General features: G+C 26.6%; 3 protein-coding genes across 4 annotated transcripts in view; 1 reads left to right on the forward strand and 2 right to left on the reverse strand.

The window, feature by feature from the left end:
- LOC126552410 (uncharacterized) overlaps positions 1 to 1,392 on the reverse strand; it is a 3,148-nt gene extending 1,756 nt beyond the window's left edge. The window contains exon 1 of the mRNA XM_050207112.1: positions 423 to 1,392. Coding sequence (XP_050063069.1) covers positions 423 to 1,346 — 924 coding nt within the window. The 5' untranslated portion in view covers positions 1,347 to 1,392. The remainder of the gene's footprint in view (positions 1 to 422) is intronic.
- Positions 1 to 3,406, reverse strand: part of LOC126552180 (uncharacterized) — a 26,803-nt gene extending 23,397 nt beyond the window's left edge. The window contains exons 1-2 of one of the 2 annotated variants that reach the window (XR_007606013.1): positions 3,131 to 3,406; positions 1,402 to 1,600 (exon numbers count right to left, since the gene is read on the reverse strand). The gene's annotated coding sequence lies outside the window, so the exon portion shown is untranslated. Of the gene's footprint in view, positions 1 to 1,401; positions 1,601 to 3,130 lie in introns of those variants that run through there. The other variant, XM_050206845.1, reaches the window with a different exon arrangement.
- A 9,839-nt stretch (positions 3,407 to 13,245) lies between these two features.
- Positions 13,246 to 22,304, forward strand: LOC114121719 (uncharacterized). The gene is made up of 12 exons (XM_050205775.1): positions 13,246 to 13,432; positions 13,506 to 13,562; positions 16,919 to 16,971; positions 17,072 to 17,127; positions 18,934 to 19,136; positions 19,209 to 19,355; positions 19,907 to 20,017; positions 20,102 to 20,208; positions 20,456 to 20,607; positions 20,671 to 20,882; positions 20,961 to 21,195; positions 22,115 to 22,304. Exons 2-12 carry the CDS (start codon positions 13,540 to 13,542, stop codon positions 22,139 to 22,141), a joined length of 1,326 nt encoding a protein of 441 aa, XP_050061732.1. The 5' UTR covers positions 13,246 to 13,432; positions 13,506 to 13,539; the 3' UTR covers positions 22,142 to 22,304.
- Positions 22,305 to 22,594: the final 290 nt, after the last annotated feature.

Below are 22,594 nucleotides of genomic sequence, written 5' to 3' on the forward strand. Positions count from 1 at the left end.
TTCAATATGATAATGGTATATTATAATAGGAGTATAGTAATACATAAGAAAGAAACCTTAATTTAATTCATTATCAAACAAGTTTCATAACCATATTAAAAATACATAATATCATGAGTATACAATATAGTACTATATACATACATAATATATTTAAAAAAATATAGATTGATACATACACTTATATAAGTTATACAGTTAAACAATAATGTAATATCAACTATATTCCATTTTATATAAGTATTTTGTAGAGATAGAGTATTAAATTTATACAATATTATACTTAATTGTATCTTATAGTGTTATGAATATTAAATAATTTCAGTGAAATTCAAAATATTGAAAGAAACAATAATTATACATTTATTGACCGCTATCTACAATACTACAATATCAGTAAAACTATCTAATGAGTAATTTCATTTATTTGGATATAAAAGTATCATTTTTGTTATTTTTTTTAATCGTTTATCTTTGATAATACGCTTGCGTGTACCTTTATCCATAGGACATCCATTTTTACGAGCATATATTAAACAATTTAAATGTCTTTTATCATAAGATACTGCACAAACTCTTTCATTCCAAGGCAATCCTTGTTCATGAATGTATTTTAAACAGTTAAGGTGTCCTTCTCTTGCAGCAATTAAGGATAATTGATCATTCCATGGACCTCTTGTTTCAAGAACGTATTTTAAGCAGTTAAGTTTTCCGCTGAGTACAGCACCATAGGTTACAAGGTAGTTCCATGGACATCCATTATCAAGAGCATACTTCAAACAGAGAAAATGTCCTTTTCTTGCTGCGTTGAAACTGGTCGAAAAATTCCATAAACAACCACTTTCATGAGCATATTTTAAACATTTTAAATGTCCACCATCTGCAGCCATAGCACATATAAAAAAGTCCCAATTGCAACCATTAGCATGAGCATATTGCAAACAGTTTACATGTCCGTTGGAAGCTGCTGTTAAACCTGCCCATTGATCCAATGGACATCCATTTTCATGGGCATATATTAAGCAATCGAAATTACCATTTTTTATAGCACAGTTTGTTGTTTTTACAGTCCATGGACAATTGTTTTCATGTGCATATCTTAAACAATGAATATGTCCTCTATACGCTGCATTAGAGCATGTGTTTTGGTTCCAAGTGCATCCATTTTCATGGGCGTATTTTAAACATTCAAGATAGCCATTTCTGGCTGCTACAGAACATGTCCTACTATCCCAATAACATTGCATCTGACGAGCAAATATCAAACACTCTAAATGCCCATATCTTGAGGCAGTGGAGCATAAGTTAGTAGATGTATCTTTTACTCTTTTCTTCCCCTTGGTCATTTGAATAAGATCTTCACAACAACTTTTAATATTGATTTTGGTAACATTTTTGGGAATAGTGTTATACCAGTGTTTATCTCTATTATCGCAAGCATGATACGCCAATTTCTGTAGTGTAAACATGATAAGTTTTAAATAATAATTTTATAAACAATTATGGAATGTTTAGATTTATAAATTATCAACAGAGTTTTGCAAATTCTTATTCACAAGTTTTCATTGCTTAAAAAACTGCATATCCATCATATAGTAATCTGAAAAAATTTTTAATTCATTATTCATTATAACAAATACATAATGAGAGTATATTCTTACAAAATAAATGCAAAATTAATTATTTTCAACTTTTAATGCATAAATGAACACCAAGTACAATGTTCTAAATTATTAGATATGCAATTTATTCCAATGAAAATTAAGCTTTATGTTTGATATTAGATATGTTTAATCCAACATTACAACAAATAATATAAAATGTATTCTGCTGAAACCAAGTTTTCCAGGTTGTATTTATTAATAAAATAGAAACAATACATGCAGGTAAGACATCTTTAAAATTTTTTATTTTATTAGAAATTAATTAAATTTTTCTAGAAACATTTTGTTCCCGTTTTACACTTATGTTAATTTTTAAAAAAAACGTAATAGAAATAATCTTGGAAATAATTTAAATAGTATTTACACTTATTTATTTATATTTTGTATTTTATAAAATGAATACACTTTTATTTATTTGACATATTTATTTTGCTGTCATCTTTTCATATTATTTTTATGGTAACTAATTATGGCATCATGTTCCTAAAATGTTTTGTTTATTGACAAATAAAAAATATGTTCAATCAATAAATAAGCTATGTAATGAATTCAAATCAAATAAAATTTTTATAGATTTTTGAAAAGGTTGAAGAAATGCTTATATATGTATTACAATAGCTTGGAATTAGAGTAGATGGTTATCATTAACAAAATTGGCCCAAATTCTGACTTGACAATGTGCTTGCTGCTGGTATTAAAAAATGAATCAGAAATTATTAGAGAGGCTGATGTATTTGAATTCTGTAGATGTTGAAAAACTGTTAAAGTTTAGACTTGAACAATGTTAAATCAATAGATGACCGCTTGAATAAATTTTATGATTATTTAAAAAATAAGGCATATTGACAAACAATACATTTTTCTACCTAAAACTAGGTCTGGGTCGTCGTCAAGCTACACAAGTCGGTATATTCTAATAGTACAAAATGTTAAGTGTAAATGATCTTTGGTCGCTTACTCACATACTGTATTGCTTATGTGAATTGCATTGATAAGTTTATTGCATAATTGATTTTGTAATATATTTATTTGTTCATATAGAATAAATTAACTTCCTGTGCATCCTATGTAGAATATGTTTTTAATACACAATAACATTAGATTTTGGTTGATAATGCTAACAATCGATTATACTCATAAAATGAAAATTGAACTCAAGTATATGAACAGATGTACAAGCATTTACAGCTGTTGTATTTTTTGTATTCAAACCTATGTCATAGTTTAATTAATACTACATAAAACAAATAGTTAAAGCACATAGCAACTGATAGTATGTATATTACTAGTTTAAGGTTTCAATCAGTTTGTTGAGACAAATTATTCAACTATTATAAAAATTTCTGAAAAACAGTAATTTAGTAGTCCTAACAAGGTGAGAATCAGTTAATAAACAAGACATTGAAAACCAAATCATTTGAGCATTTTCGTATAACTAATGAATAAATAAAAAACATTGTACACACCTTTCTTAAAAATGGTATGGAACTATTGTAGTAAATAGTATTTGAGAGACTCGCCACGACAATAATGCATGTCCGTATGGGTTATAGGATGAGTACGTTTCTATCATTAATGTATATAATAATCTAAGGTATCGTTAAACGTAATACAAATCCAGGATTAAGTTATGAATATTGAATAATAAATATTTAATTTAATTAATATGTGTGCGATTTTAGCGTTAACTTTCGACTGGTGATTGGTGAATCGCGAATGGTGATAAAAAGGCTAAACGCAATACTCCCCCCCCCATCAGTCCACGGACTAAATTCCGCTTATTTGTGCGAAAACGTTTTAAATTTCCACATTTTCAAAAAGTGCTGCTGATTAGACGTTTTCGAGGTTAGGAATTTAATTAAGTGTTTGGTTATTAAAATACCGCCAAATATTGTAAGGATTTGAATTTGAATAATAATGTAAAAATTGTATTACAGTCCTAAATGCCGATAGTCAATTGATGGATAAGAAAGTAATTCAGAAATAACTACAAATCAGAAATAGTATAAACATTTTAATTGTTGAAAATTATTCTAAGTAAAAATAATTAGTTAAACTGAGATATTTTCTTAATTAATTTAAAACAGAATTTCAACAACAATAAGAACTTATAAGAAACATTGTATTAAATTTTCAATATTTTTAATCGACAGAATTAGGTCAGTATATTTATAGAGAATTTTAAATCAAAATAAAATTCTTCAATTTTAAAAATTCACATACAATCATTCAATTAAAAAAGTAATATTATATTTACTCTCCATTTATATCCTAGTCTAATGACAAACTTTTCAAATGTGTGAGATGAAAACTGAATTATTTATTAACAAAATAACAATTAGTTCAGTATATTTACAGACAATTTTAAATCAAAATAAAATTATTCAATTTTAAAAAATCACATACAATCATACAATTTGATAAGTAACATTATGTTTACTCTCCATTTATATCTTAGTCTAATGGCGAAATTTTCAAATGTGTGAGATGAAAACTGAATTATTTATTAACAAAATAACAATTAGTTCAGTATATTTACAGACAATTTTAAATCAAAATAAAATTATTCAATTTTAAAAATTCACATACAATCATACAATTTGATAAGTAACATTATGTTTACTCTCCATTTATATCTTAGTCTAATGGCAAATTTTTCAAATGTGTGAGAAGAAAACTGAGTTTTTTATTAGCAAAATTACAATTAGTTCAGTATATTTACAGACAATTTAAAATCAAAATAAAATTATTCAATTTTAAAAATTCACATACAATCATTCAATTAAAAAAGTAATATTATATTTACTCTCCATTTATATCCTAGTCTAATGGCAAAATTTTCAAATGTGTGAGATGAAAACTGAATTATTTATTAACAAAATAACAATTAGTTCAGTATATTTACAGACAATTTAAAATCAAAATTAAATTATTCAATTTTAAAAATTCACATACAATCATTCAATTTAATAAGTAATATTATGTTTACTCTCCATTTATATCTTAGTCTAATGGCAAAATTTTCAAATGTGTGAGATGAAAACTGAATTATTTATTAACAAAATAACAATTAGTTCAGTATATTTACAGACAATTTTAAATCAAAATAAAATTATTCAATTTTAAAAAATCACATACAATCATACAATTTGATAAGTAACATTATGTTTACTCTCCATTTATATCCTAGTCTAATGACAAACTTATCAAATGTGTGAGATGAAAACTGAATTATTTATTAACAAAATAACAATTAGTTCAGTATATTTACAGACAATTTAAAATCAAAATAAAATTATTCAATTTTAAAAATTCACATACAATCATTCAATTTAATAAGTAATATTATGTTTACTCTCCATTTATATTTTAGTCTAATGGCAAATTTTTCAAATGTGTGAGATTAAAACTGAGTTTTTTATTAGCAAAATTACAATTAGTTCAGTATATTTACAGACAATTTAAAATCAAAATAAAATTATTCAATTTTAAAAATTCACATACAATCATTCAATTAAAAAAGTAATATTATATTTACTCTCCATTTATATCCTAGTCTAATGACAAACTTTTCAAATGTGTGAGATGAAAACAGATTATTTTATTGGCAAAAAAACAATTAATTCAGTATATTTTCAGACAATTTGAAATCAAAATAAAATTATTCAATTTTAAAAATTCACATACAATCATTCAATTAAAAAAGTAATATTATATTTACTCTCCATTTTTATCCTAGTCTAATGACAAACTTTTCAAATGTGTGAGATGAAAACTGAATTATTTATTAACAAAATAACAATTAGTTCAGTATATTTACAGACAATTTTAAATCAAAATAAAATTATTCAATTTTAAAAAATCACATACAATCATACAATTTGATAAGTAACATTATGTTTACTCTCCATTTATAAATTAGTCTAATGGCAAATTTTTCAAATGTGTGAGATGAAAACTGAGTTTTGTATTAGCAAAATAACAATTAGTTCAGTATATTTACAGACAATTTAAAATCAAAATAAAATTATTCAATTTTAAAAATTCACATACAATCATACAATTTAATAAGTAATATTATGTTTACTCTCCATTTATATCCTAGTCTAATGACAAACTTTTCAAATGTGTGAGATGAAAACAGATTATTTTATTGGCAAAAAAACAATTAATTCAGTATATTTTCAGACAATTTGAAATCAAAATAAAATTATTCAATTTTAAAAATTCACATACAATCATTCAATTAAAAAAGTAATATTATATTTACTCTCCATTTTTATCCTAGTCTAATGACAAGCTTATCAAATGTGTGAGATGAAAACTGAATTATTTATTAACAAAATAACAATTAGTTTTGTATATTTACAGACAATTTAAAATCAAAATAAAATTATTCAATTTTAAAAATTCACATACAATCATACAATTTAATAAGTAATATTATGTTTACTCTCCATTTATATTTTAGTCTAATGGCAAATTTTTCAAATGTGTGAGATGAAAACTGAGTTTTTTATTAGCAAAATAACAATTAGTTCAGTATATTTACAGACAATTTTAAATCAAAATAAAATTATTCAATTTTAAAAATTCACATACAATCATTCAATTAAAAAATTAATATTTTATTTACTCTCCATTTATATCCTAGTCTAATGACAAACTTTTCAAATGTGTGAGATGAAAACTGAATTATTTATTAACAAAATAACAATTAGTTCAGTATATTTACAGACAATTTTAAATCAAAATAAAATTATTCAATTTTAAAAAATCACATACAATCATACAATTTGATAAGTAACATTATGTTTACTCTCCATTTATATCTTAGTCTAATGGCAAATTTTCAAATGTGTGAGATTAAAACTGAGTTTTTTATTAGCAAAATACAATTAGTTCAGTATATTTACAGACAATTTAAAATCAAAATAAAATTATTCAATTTAAAAAATCACATACAATCATTCAATTAAAAAAGTAATATTATATTTACTCTCCATTTATATCCTAGTCTAATGACAAACTTTTCAAATGTGTGAGATGAAAACAGATTATTTTATTGGCAAAAAAACAATTAATTCAGTATATTTTCAGACAATTTGAAATCAAAATAAAATTATTCAATTTTAAAAATTCACATACAATCATTCAATTAAAAAAGTAATATTATATTTACTCTCCATTTTTATCCTAGTCTAATGACAAACTTATCAAATGTGTGAGATGAAAACTGAATTATTTATTAACAAAATAACAATTAGTTTTGTATATTTACAGACAATTTAAAATCAAAATAAAATTATTCAATTTTAAAAATTCACATACAATCATACAATTTAATAAGTAATATTATGTTTACTCTCCATTTATATTTTAGTCTAATGGCAAATTTTCAAATGTGTGAGATGAAAACTGAGTTTTTTATTAGCAAAATAACAATTAGTTCAGTATATTTACAGACAATTTTAAATCAAAATAAAATTATTCAATTTTAAAAATTCACATACAATCATACAATTTGATAAGCAACATTATGTTTACTCTCCATTTATATCCTAGTCTAATGACAAACTTATCAAATGTGTGAGATGAAAACTGAATTATTTATTAACAAAATAACAATTAGTTCAGTATATTTACAGACAATTTAAAATCAAAATAAAATTATTCAATTTTAAAAATTCACATACAATCATACAATTTAATAAGTAATATTATGTTTACTCTCCATTTATATTTTAGTCTAATGGCAAATTTTTCAAATGTGTGAGATGAAAACTGAGTTTTTTATTAGCAAAATAACAATTAGTTCAGTATATTTACAGACAATTTAAAATCAAAATAAAATTATTCAATTTTAAAAATTCACATACAATCATTCAATTAAAAAAGTAATATTATATTTACTCTCCATTTATATCCTAGTCTAATGACAAACTTTTCAAATGTGTGAGATGAAAACTGAATTATTTATTAACAAAATAACAATTAGTTCAGTATATTTACAGACAATTTTAAATCAAAATAAAATTATTCAATTTTAAAAAATCACATACAATCATACAATTTGATAAGTAACATTATGTTTACTCTCCATTTATATCTTAGTCTAATGGCGAAATTTTCAAATGTGTGAGATGAAAACTGAATTATTTATTAACAAAATAACAATTAGTTCAGTATATTTACAGACAATTTTAAATCAAAATAAAATTATTCAATTTTAAAAAATCACATACAATCATACAATTTGATAAGCAACATTATGTTTACTCTCCATTTATATCCTAGTCTAATGACAAACTTATCAAATGTGTGAGATGAAAACTGAATTATTTATTAACAAAATAACAATTAGTTTTGTATATTTACAGACAATTTAAAATCAAAATAAAATTATTCAATTTTAAAAATTCACATACAATCATACAATTTAATAAGTAATATTATGTTTACTCTCCATTTATATTTTAGTCTAATGGCAAATTTTTCAAATGTGTGAGATGAAAACTGAGTTTTTTATTAGCAAAAAACAATTAGTTCAGTATATTACAGACAATTTAAAATCAAAATATAATTATTCAATTTTAAAAATTCACATACAATCATTCAATTAAAAAAGTAATATTATATTTACTCTCCATTTATATCCTAGTCTAATGACAAACTTTTCAAATGTGTGAGATGAAAACTGAATTATTTATTAACAAAATAACAATTAGTTCAGTATATTTACAGACAATTTTAAATCAAAATAAAATTATTCAATTTTAAAAAATCACATACAATCATACAATTTGATAAGTAACATTATGTTTACTCTCCATTTATAAATTAGTCTAATGGCAAATTTTTCAAATGTGTGAGATGAAAACTGAGTTTTTTATTAGCAAAATAACAATTAGTTCTGTATGCTTACATATAATTTTGTTAATTATAAGGATTTTCAATGTTTAAAAAACTTATATCAACACAATACGTAGGAGGTAGTATAGCTAACCGAACCTTTGTATGAATTGATCGTTTGAATTGTTTTAAATCATTACTTGCATTTCAAAATGTTTCCTTATTTGACAGTATAATATATTGCGCTGTTACGGCTATAATATCTTGGACTTTCTGTATGTGCTGTTGTTATTTTTTGGATGTCCTGAGTACACCACAATATTGCTACGTGTTCCAATATCCTATAATAAATACAATACATGGAGGTATTTAAAATATTATGCCTTAAAATACAGAATAATAATAATTATCAATTCAAACACAGTGAATTGAGATAAAACCTGCGTCCGCGTATGTTAATATTGTATCAGCAATGTAGTACAGGTCTTGAAATAATATTTCTTTTCATGGTACAGGCAGGTAACGACGACGATAGAAAATCCTTACCAGGAACTGTTAAAATAATAATAATACACTTTGAAATATTCTCACCATAGTTTTATTTACCTCCACTTCACGGCAACTTACTATTCTCATTTCACACTGTGATCATACGATGTTTACAATTTTGAATGGCGAATGGCGATGAGTTTCTTTTTGAAGTATGTACTCTTTCTAGAAACTTAAAAAATATTTGTTTTATACTTAGTTTATACTTTATTTGTAATATTTGACTCACACTCTCACTGAGATAAATAAGATATCATCTTATGTATATTGTATTTGAGTGGTCGGTGTTTATTTAAATTAAGAATCCGTTATTATCATTATCACTTATCAGTTTATCTGCTTATCACTATATTAGATATTCGGTCCAAATCATAGATTTATAATATCAAAGAACAAAATTGGATAGCCGACTACGAAAATAAATTAAATATAATTTTTAATATCTATGGACTACGATTTTTACCAAATGTTTTTAATTGTGCTGACTACAATAATACATCAACAAACTAAAAATTCAAAAAAAATTATTTAAGTGTTATTATGTCCTTTAAGAGAATGACATAGTATACAATATCATCTTTAGAATAGCGGCGTGCAAGTTTGTAGCAATCTTTCGGTAACCTAACCACGGACGGATGCCCGTTACGCGTTGCACTGAAACTAGTCACCTGGTGACTTACCGTACTACTTGACGTCGCTCAATAATCTCAGTACCTTTTTTAATGTATTTCGTCGAATAGACAATTTTCCTGGCTATTCGATTATGTAGGGTAAGTCCTTTGACTCCCCGGGGAACACGACGAAAAAAAATAAAAACTACGTAACAATACCAGTTAACACCTCTTGACCTGGGACTTGAGCCTGTTTACTTTGTGATGTTTAAGGGCTTTTTAGTTTTTAAATCTAAATTCATTATCATTGCTCCATCTTGTGGTTGGTGGACGTTAAATGAAGGTTGTAAACGTTTTGCGCCTGTTATATATTTTTATGCAGCCCAGTATAAGGGGTTTTTTATCACTAATCGTGACAAATACTTCGGTCATTACATCTAAACCAAAGATTTTATTTCAAACATATTTTGTTTCAATAATCAATTAATTGGCGAGATATTATATATATTATACAATTATAATATTATATATTATTATTATTAGTATTATATTATTATACTTTTCATAAAATGGCACTGCGTGTAGTGTAGATATTTTTTGATTTGTTTTTACTTAGCTCACTCTATCTGGAGCAGTATCTTATTTTTGTAGCTACTAGCTGCTAAGACCACAAATATTATAATATAATTACCAAATCAAAGAGTTCCTTCAATTGATGGGGGTTATATACCAGGAGCCTAGCCAAAAGAACGTCATTATCCAGCGGCTCTCCTTTAGCGGAGCTGGCGCGACCTATGAGAATAACATGACTAATGTTAATGTTAATTTTTATACAGGACTGGACAAAGAACCTTATAAGCTGGTCAGACAATGTTACGCATTGTTCCTTTATTCGGTACCTATGCTATCTGGTGACGAATTAGTTTACTTATTTTATTACTTAATAATACTATAAACAACGAGTAACTATAGCGTCTAGCATATCATTTACATCTCGTGTTTTAGATGTTTCAACTTCAATCAGGTTGCAATGTTATTCCCATGGGTTGTGCCAGCTCCGCTAAAGGAGTGCCGTAAAATTTACTGATCATACCCTTCATACCCACCTCCCAAACAGTGTCCAGTTTTGTATATCTTAGTTAATGCCATGGCTATAGATAGCATAATTAAAATAGTACACTCTTTTATATAATTGTGTGCTTTATTTACATACCATGTATTTACTACATCCTTCACCAGAACTCTAATGATGTACTAGTGACATCACTTTCTTGTAAATGATTTAAACATATTCGATGATTTTTTTTAAAAAGCCCTTCCAAGAGCTATTTCCCACGTGCTTTTTTATTTCTTGATGTACTAAATGTATTTTTTGATTTTATACGAGGTACCCGAACACTACAGTAAAAATCAGACATTCTAACAAATATAAAATAAAACAAAAAAAATGTTAATGCTGTTATAGCCGTGCAGGGTTGCGCCGTTCATCTTAGCACAATGTGTGTGGTCTTAGAATATGTATGATGTATATAACAATATCGAAACGGTGTATGTAATATTGGAAAAATTAATGTATGTTATTAGTAAAGATATAAAGTCGGCTAAAATCAAAAATCTTGTTGTTTCTATAGTAATTCACTAGGTAGCGCTAGATGATATGATTTAGTGAGAAATTCGTACGCCGCTTGTTGCCGATGGGCAACCATATCTCGGTGCTCTGCGGGGATTCGCACACCGACGGATAATGACGGCGGCGCTTGTTCATTTGGCTAGGTTCCTGGTACATAACGATTAACCACCATCGATTGAAGGAACTCTTAAGTTTAGTTATAACATTGATTAAATATACATAAAAAAAAAAAAAAAAATATTATATTATATTATATTATACATGTATATTTAATCAATGGCCTAATGAAACCGATTTCGATATGTTTAATCATTGATTATAAATACTAGTAATAATAATAATACTAGTATTTATAATCAATGGTTTAATTTTTGTTATGAAGGGAGAGGGGAAGTAATACAAACGTTGCTCCACTAAAATAATACAACCAAAACCGCCACTGGTGACGGCAGTGTTGTAGCTAGGATTTTCTGAAGGGGGGTGTTAATTATAAACATTAATTAATATTATATATAATACGTACAAACTAAAACTTTTATTTTAATTGATCAATATGTAAACATATTTTTTTATATTTCATATTGTACTTACGATTTAACGATTTACCTATGTTCCTTTTTATTATATATATATATAATAATGTATATTGTAATATAATAAAATATGTAATAATAATGTAATATATGATACGGCTTAAGGGGGGTGTCGTATCCACCAAACACCCCCTCTCGTATGTACGCCACTGAGTGACGGGATAGGTATATATCGCCGACAAAAAGACCGCACACGCGGGACGACTCGTAGGTACGTCAAAAGACAGTATTTCGTCGGCACCAACGAGCGACGAAACGGTCGTACACTCGAAGAAAATCAACGGCCGACTTGCGGCGGCACACGTACAGCACGCAGCCACACACACACACAACTCACAAGTCAGAAAATGGGAGGCCTTTATGTCACGCGCGTCACACACCGCGAGCACAAACTCGAGCGGCGATTACGGTGTGAAGTGTTTTGCGTTCGACGGTTCAACACGGCCGAGAGGGGAGACCTTTGAAAGTCGCTCGAAGTCGAATAGGTACGCGAATCGCGTATTGTAATAATTATCGAACACTACACTCGTCTTATTCAGATTACTGATTAGTAGTAGATAGCGAAAGTTACGTCTAGTCGGTAAAATATTATTTCTATTTGGATTTTTTAAGTATAAATGTAGGTAGGTACGTGAGGAAAAAACTCGATTTAAGGTAGCGCTCGATGTCTGCGATTTACGAAAATCGCATCACTCTAGTCCTTCTCTTTCGCTATATGATCAGAGCGGTTCCCAAACTTTTTTAGTTTACGCCACCCTAAAATTAAAAAAATTACGCCTGCCGTAAATAAATAAATAACGAAGTTATAGCGTTTGAACATACAAATATTTTTATCGTTATGACAAAATAACACGGCTCGCGCCTCCCCCCGTCAAGTGCTCGCGCCTGCCTCCCAAGGGAGGCGCGCCGCACAGTTTGGGAACCGCTGCTACAGACACTTGGCGTCGAGTTAGAATTCTTAAAAACACGAATCGAGATACAATTACGGTATAATATCTTGATTCGCGATTAAAAATTTACCGGTTTCCACATTAATTCCAATTTAATGTCTTCGTCTCAACGGCTTTGGTTTTGTATTTTTGACCAACGAGTTAGTGATGGTAAGAAATGGCAGGAGCAGCCGCGCTATAAAAGCACTGCTATAGTGCTATTTGACAATAATTATTATAACAGTCGCAGACTGCTATTCGGTGTCCACAATAGCAGTGACTATGGAATTATCGTATTATACAATACGTTTCCTACACTGTATTACAGCTGACGTCATATGAGCAGCAAGCGAAAACTTTGATTTTGACAGTGGTTATTGATTTTTTCATTCTGCCATTAACGTGCTGCCACGTCATGTAAGTGCTAAAATTATTATATTCTCTTTGGTACTCGTTTATTATTTGTTATCACTTCCTATTTATTTTATATTGTATTGATTTTTGTGCGTCATTCGTTGTGTAGTTGTGTACTTGTGTTAGTGTGTCGCTGTGTACAACTACTGTTGGGCGTTGGTATCCTCCGTCAAGTGCGTGTACGACAACGGTAATAATATTTTATTAATTTTTCAACGCAACGTTAACGACACCTTTTTAACGTCTTAAACGAACGCTTGCAGTATTTTTTTTCGTTGTTTGGTGACCGTTTACAATATGTCAGACTCCAGTGGTAACAGGTGAGTGTTATTCGTAATCATAAGTCCGAGATTAAATGTTTTTGTCGTATTCGTGGTTGTGTTATAATAGAGGTTTTACTGGTCTCTCAACAATATTTATCGACTACTAATCAGTAATCATTGAAATTGTGCCTTTGTGTACTACTTTCTTAAAGAGAAAATTACTCTTTTCTGAAGTGTTTTTGTAGTAACGAGAGTGTTATAAAGACTGCATTTTTAGCAGTGGCGATGGCGGTTTTGGTTGTATTTTTTTAGCGAGGCAACGTTTGTATTACTTCCCCTCCCTTCATAACAAAAATTAAACAATAAACATATCGAAATCGGTTTCATTAAGCTCTGCGACAATAGTAACAGCTTAGGATTATCTATATCTATGTGTTGTTGTTTATCGTGCTGCAATTACAACTGTGGGCTGAACAGATTACCTACTCATCTATTTTTAGTACTCAGAGGCGATGAAAAACGAACCGAACGATGATCATTGCGCATGCGCAATTTTGCTTATTTTATAGTCGTGTGCATTCACATACTTACGTGTGTGTGTGTGTGTGTGTGTGTGTGTGTGTGTACACAAGTAACAATTCAGAGGCGACGTTAAACGGTGCCTCTCCGACGTCATCGGAATATTGCCTCCGGCTGAAATATGAGGGTTTGTTTACGTAATAAATAATTAAGTAATAATTTGTTTATTTCTTATCGGTTTATCACTAATTTTGGTAATAAACGCGGAATAATAGGTATTATACAATAGTAAAATAATTGATGATTCATATTATTAAACTTTGTAAACAAGATTATTTTTTTCAAATAAAACCATAAATACGTCAAAATTTTTTATCGAAATGTGTGCCATCGGTGAGCTATGAATTACACTTTTAGAGTATTATTTAATACAAAATTTTAGGCGAGGCACTGCCTCACTTGCCTCACTCTCAAAACCACCACTGATTTTTAGTTTGATAATTGATTGTAAATATTTCACTTTTATTTTTGGCTAAATACGCAGTATAAACTAAATTTTATTTTATTTTTTTACATTGTATGAATATGAGAAAATGATGATGGAATTAACTTTAAATACTTAATTACATAAAAAACGTTGCATTTACTTTTAAAGTTTTTTAATCGATTTAATGAATCCAACTAATTCAGCGATTCAATTGAACGGTGAGCGGGAATAACATGCTATGTAACATTTTTTCGGATTTCATGTTTTTGCAGAAAAATGTGCTATGCCATGAAGCATTCCCGATATATTTTAAAAATCGAAAAATTTCTAGAATGTTTTTATCGTACAAAATCATCGAGTACAAACTTAGAAACATAATACAAATATACATATATTTTTTTCGTTTTTAGTTGTTACTGAACAATTTACGAATTTCTACTTAGCACGCTATTCCCGTCCATCCTTCAATTTATTAATCTTTAATTTTGTAATTTAAAATACATTATTATTTCATTCCCTATAAAACAAAATATTACCCATGCTTTAATATTCATTTATCAATTAATTTTTAGTAACAATGGCCATTACCTATTGGATTTTTTCTTGTTATAGTATGTTTATGGAATACATGCTTTCATATATAGGACATTGCTTTGTCGCTAAGAACCCAGGGTGAACCATCCACAGCATAATGACCACAACATTATCAGTTACCTACTGCTAGGAAACACTACACCACACCGTTTCCATTAAAATTTATTATTTAGGAATATTATCAAGTTATTTACTGTTTTAATAGTTTTAATTAAATACTGATACTATGTTTTTACATAATTGAATTAAAGAGTACACTGGTCAGTGACTTGTTATGAAGTAAACAAAGGATACCTTTGACTCTTTCCAATTCAATTTGATCTATCAATAGAGATCTTATACTTAAATTAGGACTCTTATTAACCTTATTAATTAGTAAAGTATAAATATAGTATAGAAGTATGAAAATCAGTTAATGTAAACACTATCCATGCATATTGGATAAAGTAAAAATATTATTTGTTAAACGTTTATTTTGTACATTAACTGGGTAATTTATACATTATTTACCTTTGAGTGAATAGAGTGTTTTGATAAAATAAAATAGGGTAAGTTATAATAAAATAATAAAATATCAATAATATCAATTGCAATACAGTTAGACACAAATTACCATAAATAGACAGAAGTAAGGTGGTCCACAGAATGTACTTTTTGCGATTCTGTCTATTAGCGATAATCAATAATATGAATTCGGAAATAATAATGACACACTTCTTCAACTTTATTCAAGAAATCAATTTTCTGCAGTTCTGAACCATTTATTGATATTTTAGACATGTTTGCTATAAAAAAAATCACTTTGCGTGAAATAACTAATGCATAATCTCTTTCTGTTGCTCAAGGTTTTAAAAATGTCTATGTAAAAGTAAATTGTTATCAATTAAATGTAAGTAAATTTAAATCTGCTGGGATACTTTGCAACTCCAAATGCCACCCAAATTTGAACTGTTCCAATAAATAACTGTACCTATTTAATTTTTCAAATTTTTTCATATATAAAATAATAATTTAATAATATCTAATTTATTTATTAAACAATATTTTTTTTGGATTAATATTATTTACTTTTTTTCTACTTCATACTTTATTCACAGCACACTGAATAATGTGTACATTAGCGGGATAATGTAACATTGCACATATTCAAAATGGATAATGTATAAAATATACTGCTCACATGAATAAGGTGTACATTACCCGGGTAATAAAACACTACCCATTTTTATACTCTACCCGTAACATATCTATTTCTTTTATATTTTATAATTCTGCTTGTATAAAATAAATATTGGAACCTTTAAGAATTGCGTAGGCATTGAGCATCTGTGAGTTGAACTGTTTTGAAAAACTGGATAAGACTAATCGTCCAAGAAAATTCAAGAAGTCCTTTGTTTAAAAAAATTGTCATTCCCCACCTAACTAAAACAAAAACGTTTAAAATTTGAGCCAAAATGGGTAAACTGTAAACATTCCTCTATTGATTGGTATCTATATTTATAAAGGCGTAATTTTTTTACTTCATTACTAATATAATCTAATAAACTAACATTTTTAATCCCTGTTTTTATTCAAACTAAAAATATAATTTTGTTATAAAAACATTTTTTAAATTATTTAACGAAAATTAATCAGTTATTGTATTCAATAGCGTAGTCAGGAATTACCCAATGGGGGTTTATCTTTTTGCATATCACTAAAATATATTGTCAGTATTAACCATAGATGATTAATACATGGATAAGAAAGTCCTCCCTTTTTTTAGGCTAAAGTGGGAAGGTTGTTTTGAATTTAATTCAAATTTTTGTTCTAGAACGAGCGACGAAGAAAATGAACCTCATCCAAGACCTATTCATCAATTTATTTGTAAGTATAAAATATATTTTTTTAACATACAATTACTTTTAATTTTATGTATCCATAATTCTTTAAATATAAAATAATTCATATTTTTGATTATATTTAGCCCCAGCGCTTCAAATACGTTCTTACTACAACCAACATCCAGATGTACTATATCAGGTGATTAACTTTCATTGTTTTTAACTAAAAACAGTAAAAATTAATTAAAAAATTACAAATTATAATGCTACAAAATATTTATAACATTGATTAAACGTTAAGCTCTTTTTTTATTATTTGTTTTTGTTTTTATAAATAATAAAAATCAACTAATAGGTTAGAAAAAATTATACTGATGTTTCAGTTTATTTAGTGGTAACTTAATATTCTTTAATTATAACTATACTTGTTCTGTTTTAAGGTGATGATCAGTCAGGCAAAAATAAATTTTTCTACTGTCTTACTCGCCATAGTCAGTTAATTTATAACTACATTATAGTTTATGAATTCTACAAAAACAAATGCTTAATCGTTTGCAACTAAGTTATCTTCTTAAAACAGCATGAGTGTATTCAAACTGATTGAATAATTCTAGGATTTATGTTGGCCTTTTTTTTCCTCCCTTATATTATTGTCATGCAAAAAGTAGTCAAGATGAAAATTTTTATAATTTTAAATGTGTATAATTTCAAAATTTTTTATTTAGTTGGATTTTGCTTGACAGCATATCAACTTCGTCAACGTTAAACGTTGTTCAAAAAGTGTCGAAATGTAAACGAAAAACAAAAATATGGAGTTGTACAAATTAAAAATTTTATAATAACGTTTTAAAAATTTTTAACTACACATTTTTGCGACACAACGATATGACATTAAATTATCTTAACTTTTTCTAAAATCTTTTATTCCGTGCCATTGTTTCTTGAGATTTTACATTTGTTTCAATTCTCTCACCAATTAATCATTTAAAAACTTCCTACCACAAATTATGATATTTAAGTTTATGCTTCTTTTACAGTCATTGCCAGATAAATTGAGATGGTGACGATGGCGCGATAACGAAAAACCATGGGTCCTCTGTATTTCAATGTTACTACCGATAATGTATTAATATATGATGTTTATTTATTTTTATACATAAATAGACTATTATAATTTATACATAGATTTTATACTTTGCGACTAGTTTGGGATACACTTACTGAAAAGCGCTGCTGTGGTCGTCTCAATTTATCTAGCAACAACTGTATTAATTTTATTATATTTTATTTAATATAGTTATGGTAGAACTCCTCTGATCCATCGTCTTTGGGACTAGGGGTGTGGTCGAAACACAATTAAAATCAGATTACTAGAATATACAAAAAGAATAGTAAATTAGCAATTAATTTTATAAATGTGTATAACTACACACTATAAATTGGAAAATCTAAATGTATTTTTAAAGTATTCATATCGATAATACTATGGTTAGATCGATCAGAGTGGCGGACAAGAGGTGTTATACTGTGATTTCATTATAATTTTGTATTATTAATATGTTCACTGTGTACAATTTCAATGGTTGTCATTTAACATCATTCATAATATGTCCTGAATAATTTCAATCATTGGTATATTGTACCTTTTTATTTAATGTAATGTAAGTTTGTCTAAACTACAATTTTTAGTTAAATGTTTTTGATTCTATAAATTAAATGTCTTGAGTATATGCAAGTCAATTATTAATATTTAAAATATTTTGTTTCTAAGGTTTTTAGCAAAACATTTTCAGCATACCTACAAGTTTATACTTACAAATGTAACATACAGTGAACATGTTAATTAAAAAAAAAAATACTTATGGCATAACTTGTAAATGTATTTTAATTAATTAAGTAGCCATTTATTATATTTTATCCAATAAACAAATAATATGATTTAAAAAAATGTAAAATTAATTTATTGGTATTGTATAATACTGTAATTTGTTGTATATTTGTTTAGCATTTGGGAGATGAACTTCAAAGTCTTGCTGGATCTATAAACTATAAATCAGGTGTTATTGTCAATACAGTTCCACTTGCTTTTATGAGATTAAATTTGATGCCTGGAGAAATTGCTTCAATTATAGCTGATTCTATAGATATCAAATTTATATTACAATATGCCATGAGGCGTAATCGTCCATTTGGAATTTGTCATAAAATGTAAATTATATTATATAATTAGTTATTTGCTTAAACATATCAATATAATATAATATCAATATTTGTTTTTAGTAATGAAAATATGCGTTCATATGGTGTATTAGCTGCGATTTACAACCATTCTTTAATCAAGGAATCTATTGCAACAGAATCTTATGAAGTTAAAGTTAGAGGGTTTCAATTATTTGAAATTTTACATGTCAAATCATATCCAGATAGGTAACTGATAATTATCAATCATTAAAAAAATATTTGATTGCATAAATTATATAGTGTGTTTTTAGACCACAGTTGATACCTACCATAAAATATTTTTGTGTGTATTGACATGTTTTTTAATAAAGATATTTAAACAGTATAATAGTTATAGAAATAAATATTACTTACTTCATTTAGTTGTTAAAATTATAATATCTATTAATCTGTTAATGCAATCAATACAGTTAATCAAAAACTATTTTTTCTTTTAGTTTAAGTATATTATAAGTACATAATTCAGTTAAAAATATTAAAATTTGAAAAATATTTAAGGACTGAAATTAATAAAAAAAAAATTAGCTTCTTGAGACTTTAAAATTATTAATTTTTATTATTTAATGATGTTTTGATAATATATTAAAAAAAAATTAGTTGATTTTTGAAAATTATCTATTTAAATATATCTATACTTTAGTATGAAGAAGAATAAATGAAATAGTAGGGACTAAAACTGACTTGCACATAACATAACTTAATATTAGCTTATTTTTTTTTGTTTTGTTTTTTTTTAGGGACAATCAAACTCTTGCTTTAGCTCGAGTTAAAATCATACCAAATAAAACATTAAATCATCCAAATAATGAAATAAGTTTACATCCAAACAGATACAAATCAAGTTTAAAGTAATAAATTTACACACTACTAAATAAAATATGAATTATATTAAATTAACATATTAATATTTAATATGTATTTGTTTTTGTTAGATTCCATACGATAAACAGGTTTCAAAGTCAGTGGCCATCTTGGGTTTATAAGCAATTTGATGTTCATGAATTGGCATCTCGTCTATTGAAAAAAGTTAGAATATTGTGTAAGGCTAAGTTATTAAATAATTTGTCAATATGTTCTAATCCATTCATATAATATTTGTTGCACCTCTTATATTAAATTTTAGTTATTAAAATAATTAATTAATTATATTTAAAAAGTTGATAATGTGTCATCTTGCCTGTAAATTATATCGAAATGTTTCATGCACTAGGGTTATTAAAAAAAAAATGTTTGAACAAATTTACTACTGATAATTTAAGTATCTTAATGTTTTTTATATTTTAAAGATGAAGATATAAAAATCTCAAATGTTCCAAGTATATTATCATTCCAAGTGACAAAACTTGGTATATTTACTCATGAAGAAGTAAATGAATTGCTTGGTATTGAGTCAACAAATCTACGGCTTCAATATGAACTAGAGTATTTAAACAGAAATGTAAGAAATGTTGGGAATCAAAGTAATTACAATGGCTTATTACTCTTATTACTCTTGTTCTAGCAATCAATGCAAAAATTAAAGTGCACTAAATTTATGTGTGGTACTACAATTTCCAATATGAGTTGTCTGTTACCTATATCTCCTGAAGAAAAAGAGGAGAGTTATTGCAACGCTTGGGGATCACTTCACTCCTTGATTACTGTAACTCACCTAGAAGATCGCTTAAAGGTGATAGCAGTTAAAAATGTATCATCTAATGAGTTTGCCCATAGGTATGATAGATTCATTTTTTTTTTTTTTATTATTAATCTCTATTCACTACTTATTACTGTAATTATTAATTTTTACAGGTTCGACTCTTCTTTAATTTTTTGCCCAAAGTGTAAATCTTTTATAGGCTGGAAATTTTTGGTTAAAAATGATTTTTTATCGTCATCATCAAGATCATTCTATGGATTATTTGCAAGTTCCATAACATCTATAAATGACCATATATTACCCCTAGTTACTGTAAATGATGTAGTACCACATGGCAGTGATAGAGAAATGATTTTTGATGCCGTCGATGATACAGATATTTTATTAGTAAGTTTTTTTAAAAATCTTTTAAAAATTCTTTACAAGTACAGAGTATGTTACTAAGTATACTGTGTTACTATGTTACTAATATATATCATTTGTTATTATGCATACATTTAAATACATGATTTAAAAATGATAATTTTGGAAGAGTATAATTGAAATACATTTTTAAATACTCTAATAATTTATTAAATCTTATTAAACATTATTACTAAGTTATTAAATCTTATTAAAAATTATTATTAAGTTATTAAATAACACATTATATTAATAGAGAAAAATAACTAGAAACTAATAAATTACAGTTTTTTCTTTGAATAATATTATTTATCCATTAAAGTGTTTTATTGCCTTAATTAATATATTTTTTAATTTATGTTTTTAATTACTCTTGCATGAAATATTGCTTATAAAAATTAGTAATAATACTATAATTCATATCATATCAAAAAAATGTAAAATGTTATTATAAATTATGTTAGTATGTTGACCTATTTTAACCAAAATAAAAGACAATACTAATAATTTTATTGTTTCAATTTTTTTACTTAATATATATTCTAATGATATAAAAAAATAAAAAAAATAAATGGATAAAATAAATATAATTTTATAATTATTAAAAAAAAAAGGTTCAATGTGATGGGTTGTGTTATTGCCTTAATATTAAATCGGTTATAGTATGAATTTGAATCTATACAAGATAGTTGGATTTTTAAATCTGATTTTACTTGTATCGATTTCTATATTTATTTTTAGTATATATGAGTAGAAAATCCTTTTTCACAGCAATACATTGTTTAATATGATATTTAATGTATAAGGTAATATTTAGTCTAAGAAGGGACAACAGTTGGGTACATTTTAAACACTGACTTGTCTACTACATTCTATTTTAATTTTTTTTTCCTATCGTTCACAGCAAACACCTTGGACTTACAACTTGTAAATAGATTTCGGTTTCCATTACCATGAAGTAGAGCACCGGCTAAAATCTTGCAATAAGAAGAATGAAGATGCGAGGGACCATTAAACAACGACTGGTCATTTAATCATTTAATTAGTATAATATGTACATATATATATATTTAAATATATTTGCTTATCATTTACTTATTGTAACTATTTTCATTATCGCCACTAAGAGACTAAGTAAGTATCTGGCCAGTACAAAATACTATTATATTATGAATATTATTATTATTTTACCGCTTACCTTTCCAAGGTGCCACCATTAGGTGGATTTATATGTTGTTATTATTAGTTATTACTATAATTATCATAATTATAAATATTATATGCTTGTACAATTTTATAGTTGACTGACTCGAGACAATTGTCTTGTAGTCAGTATTAATTTGTCCACTAGTTTCTTAGTTCTATTGCTTAAATTTAATATATT

Source organism: Aphis gossypii, chromosome X, assembly GCF_020184175.1.
Source record: "Aphis gossypii isolate Hap1 chromosome X, ASM2018417v2, whole genome shotgun sequence".
Classification (NCBI taxonomy): Eukaryota; Metazoa; Arthropoda; class Insecta; order Hemiptera; family Aphididae; genus Aphis; species Aphis gossypii.

Excerpts from the sequence above, each read along its gene's own strand:
- LOC114121719 (XM_050205775.1), top strand. The coding sequence starts at position 13,540 with ATGTCAGACTCCAGTGGTAACAG. Across the intron at positions 13,563-16,918 it reads TCAGACTCCAGTGGTAACAG|AACGAGCGACGAAGAAAATG; the intron begins GTGAGTGTTATT and ends TTTTTGTTCTAG. Across the intron at positions 20,018-20,101 it reads AGATACAAATCAAGTTTAAA|ATTCCATACGATAAACAGGT; the intron begins GTAATAAATTTA and ends TGTTTTTGTTAG.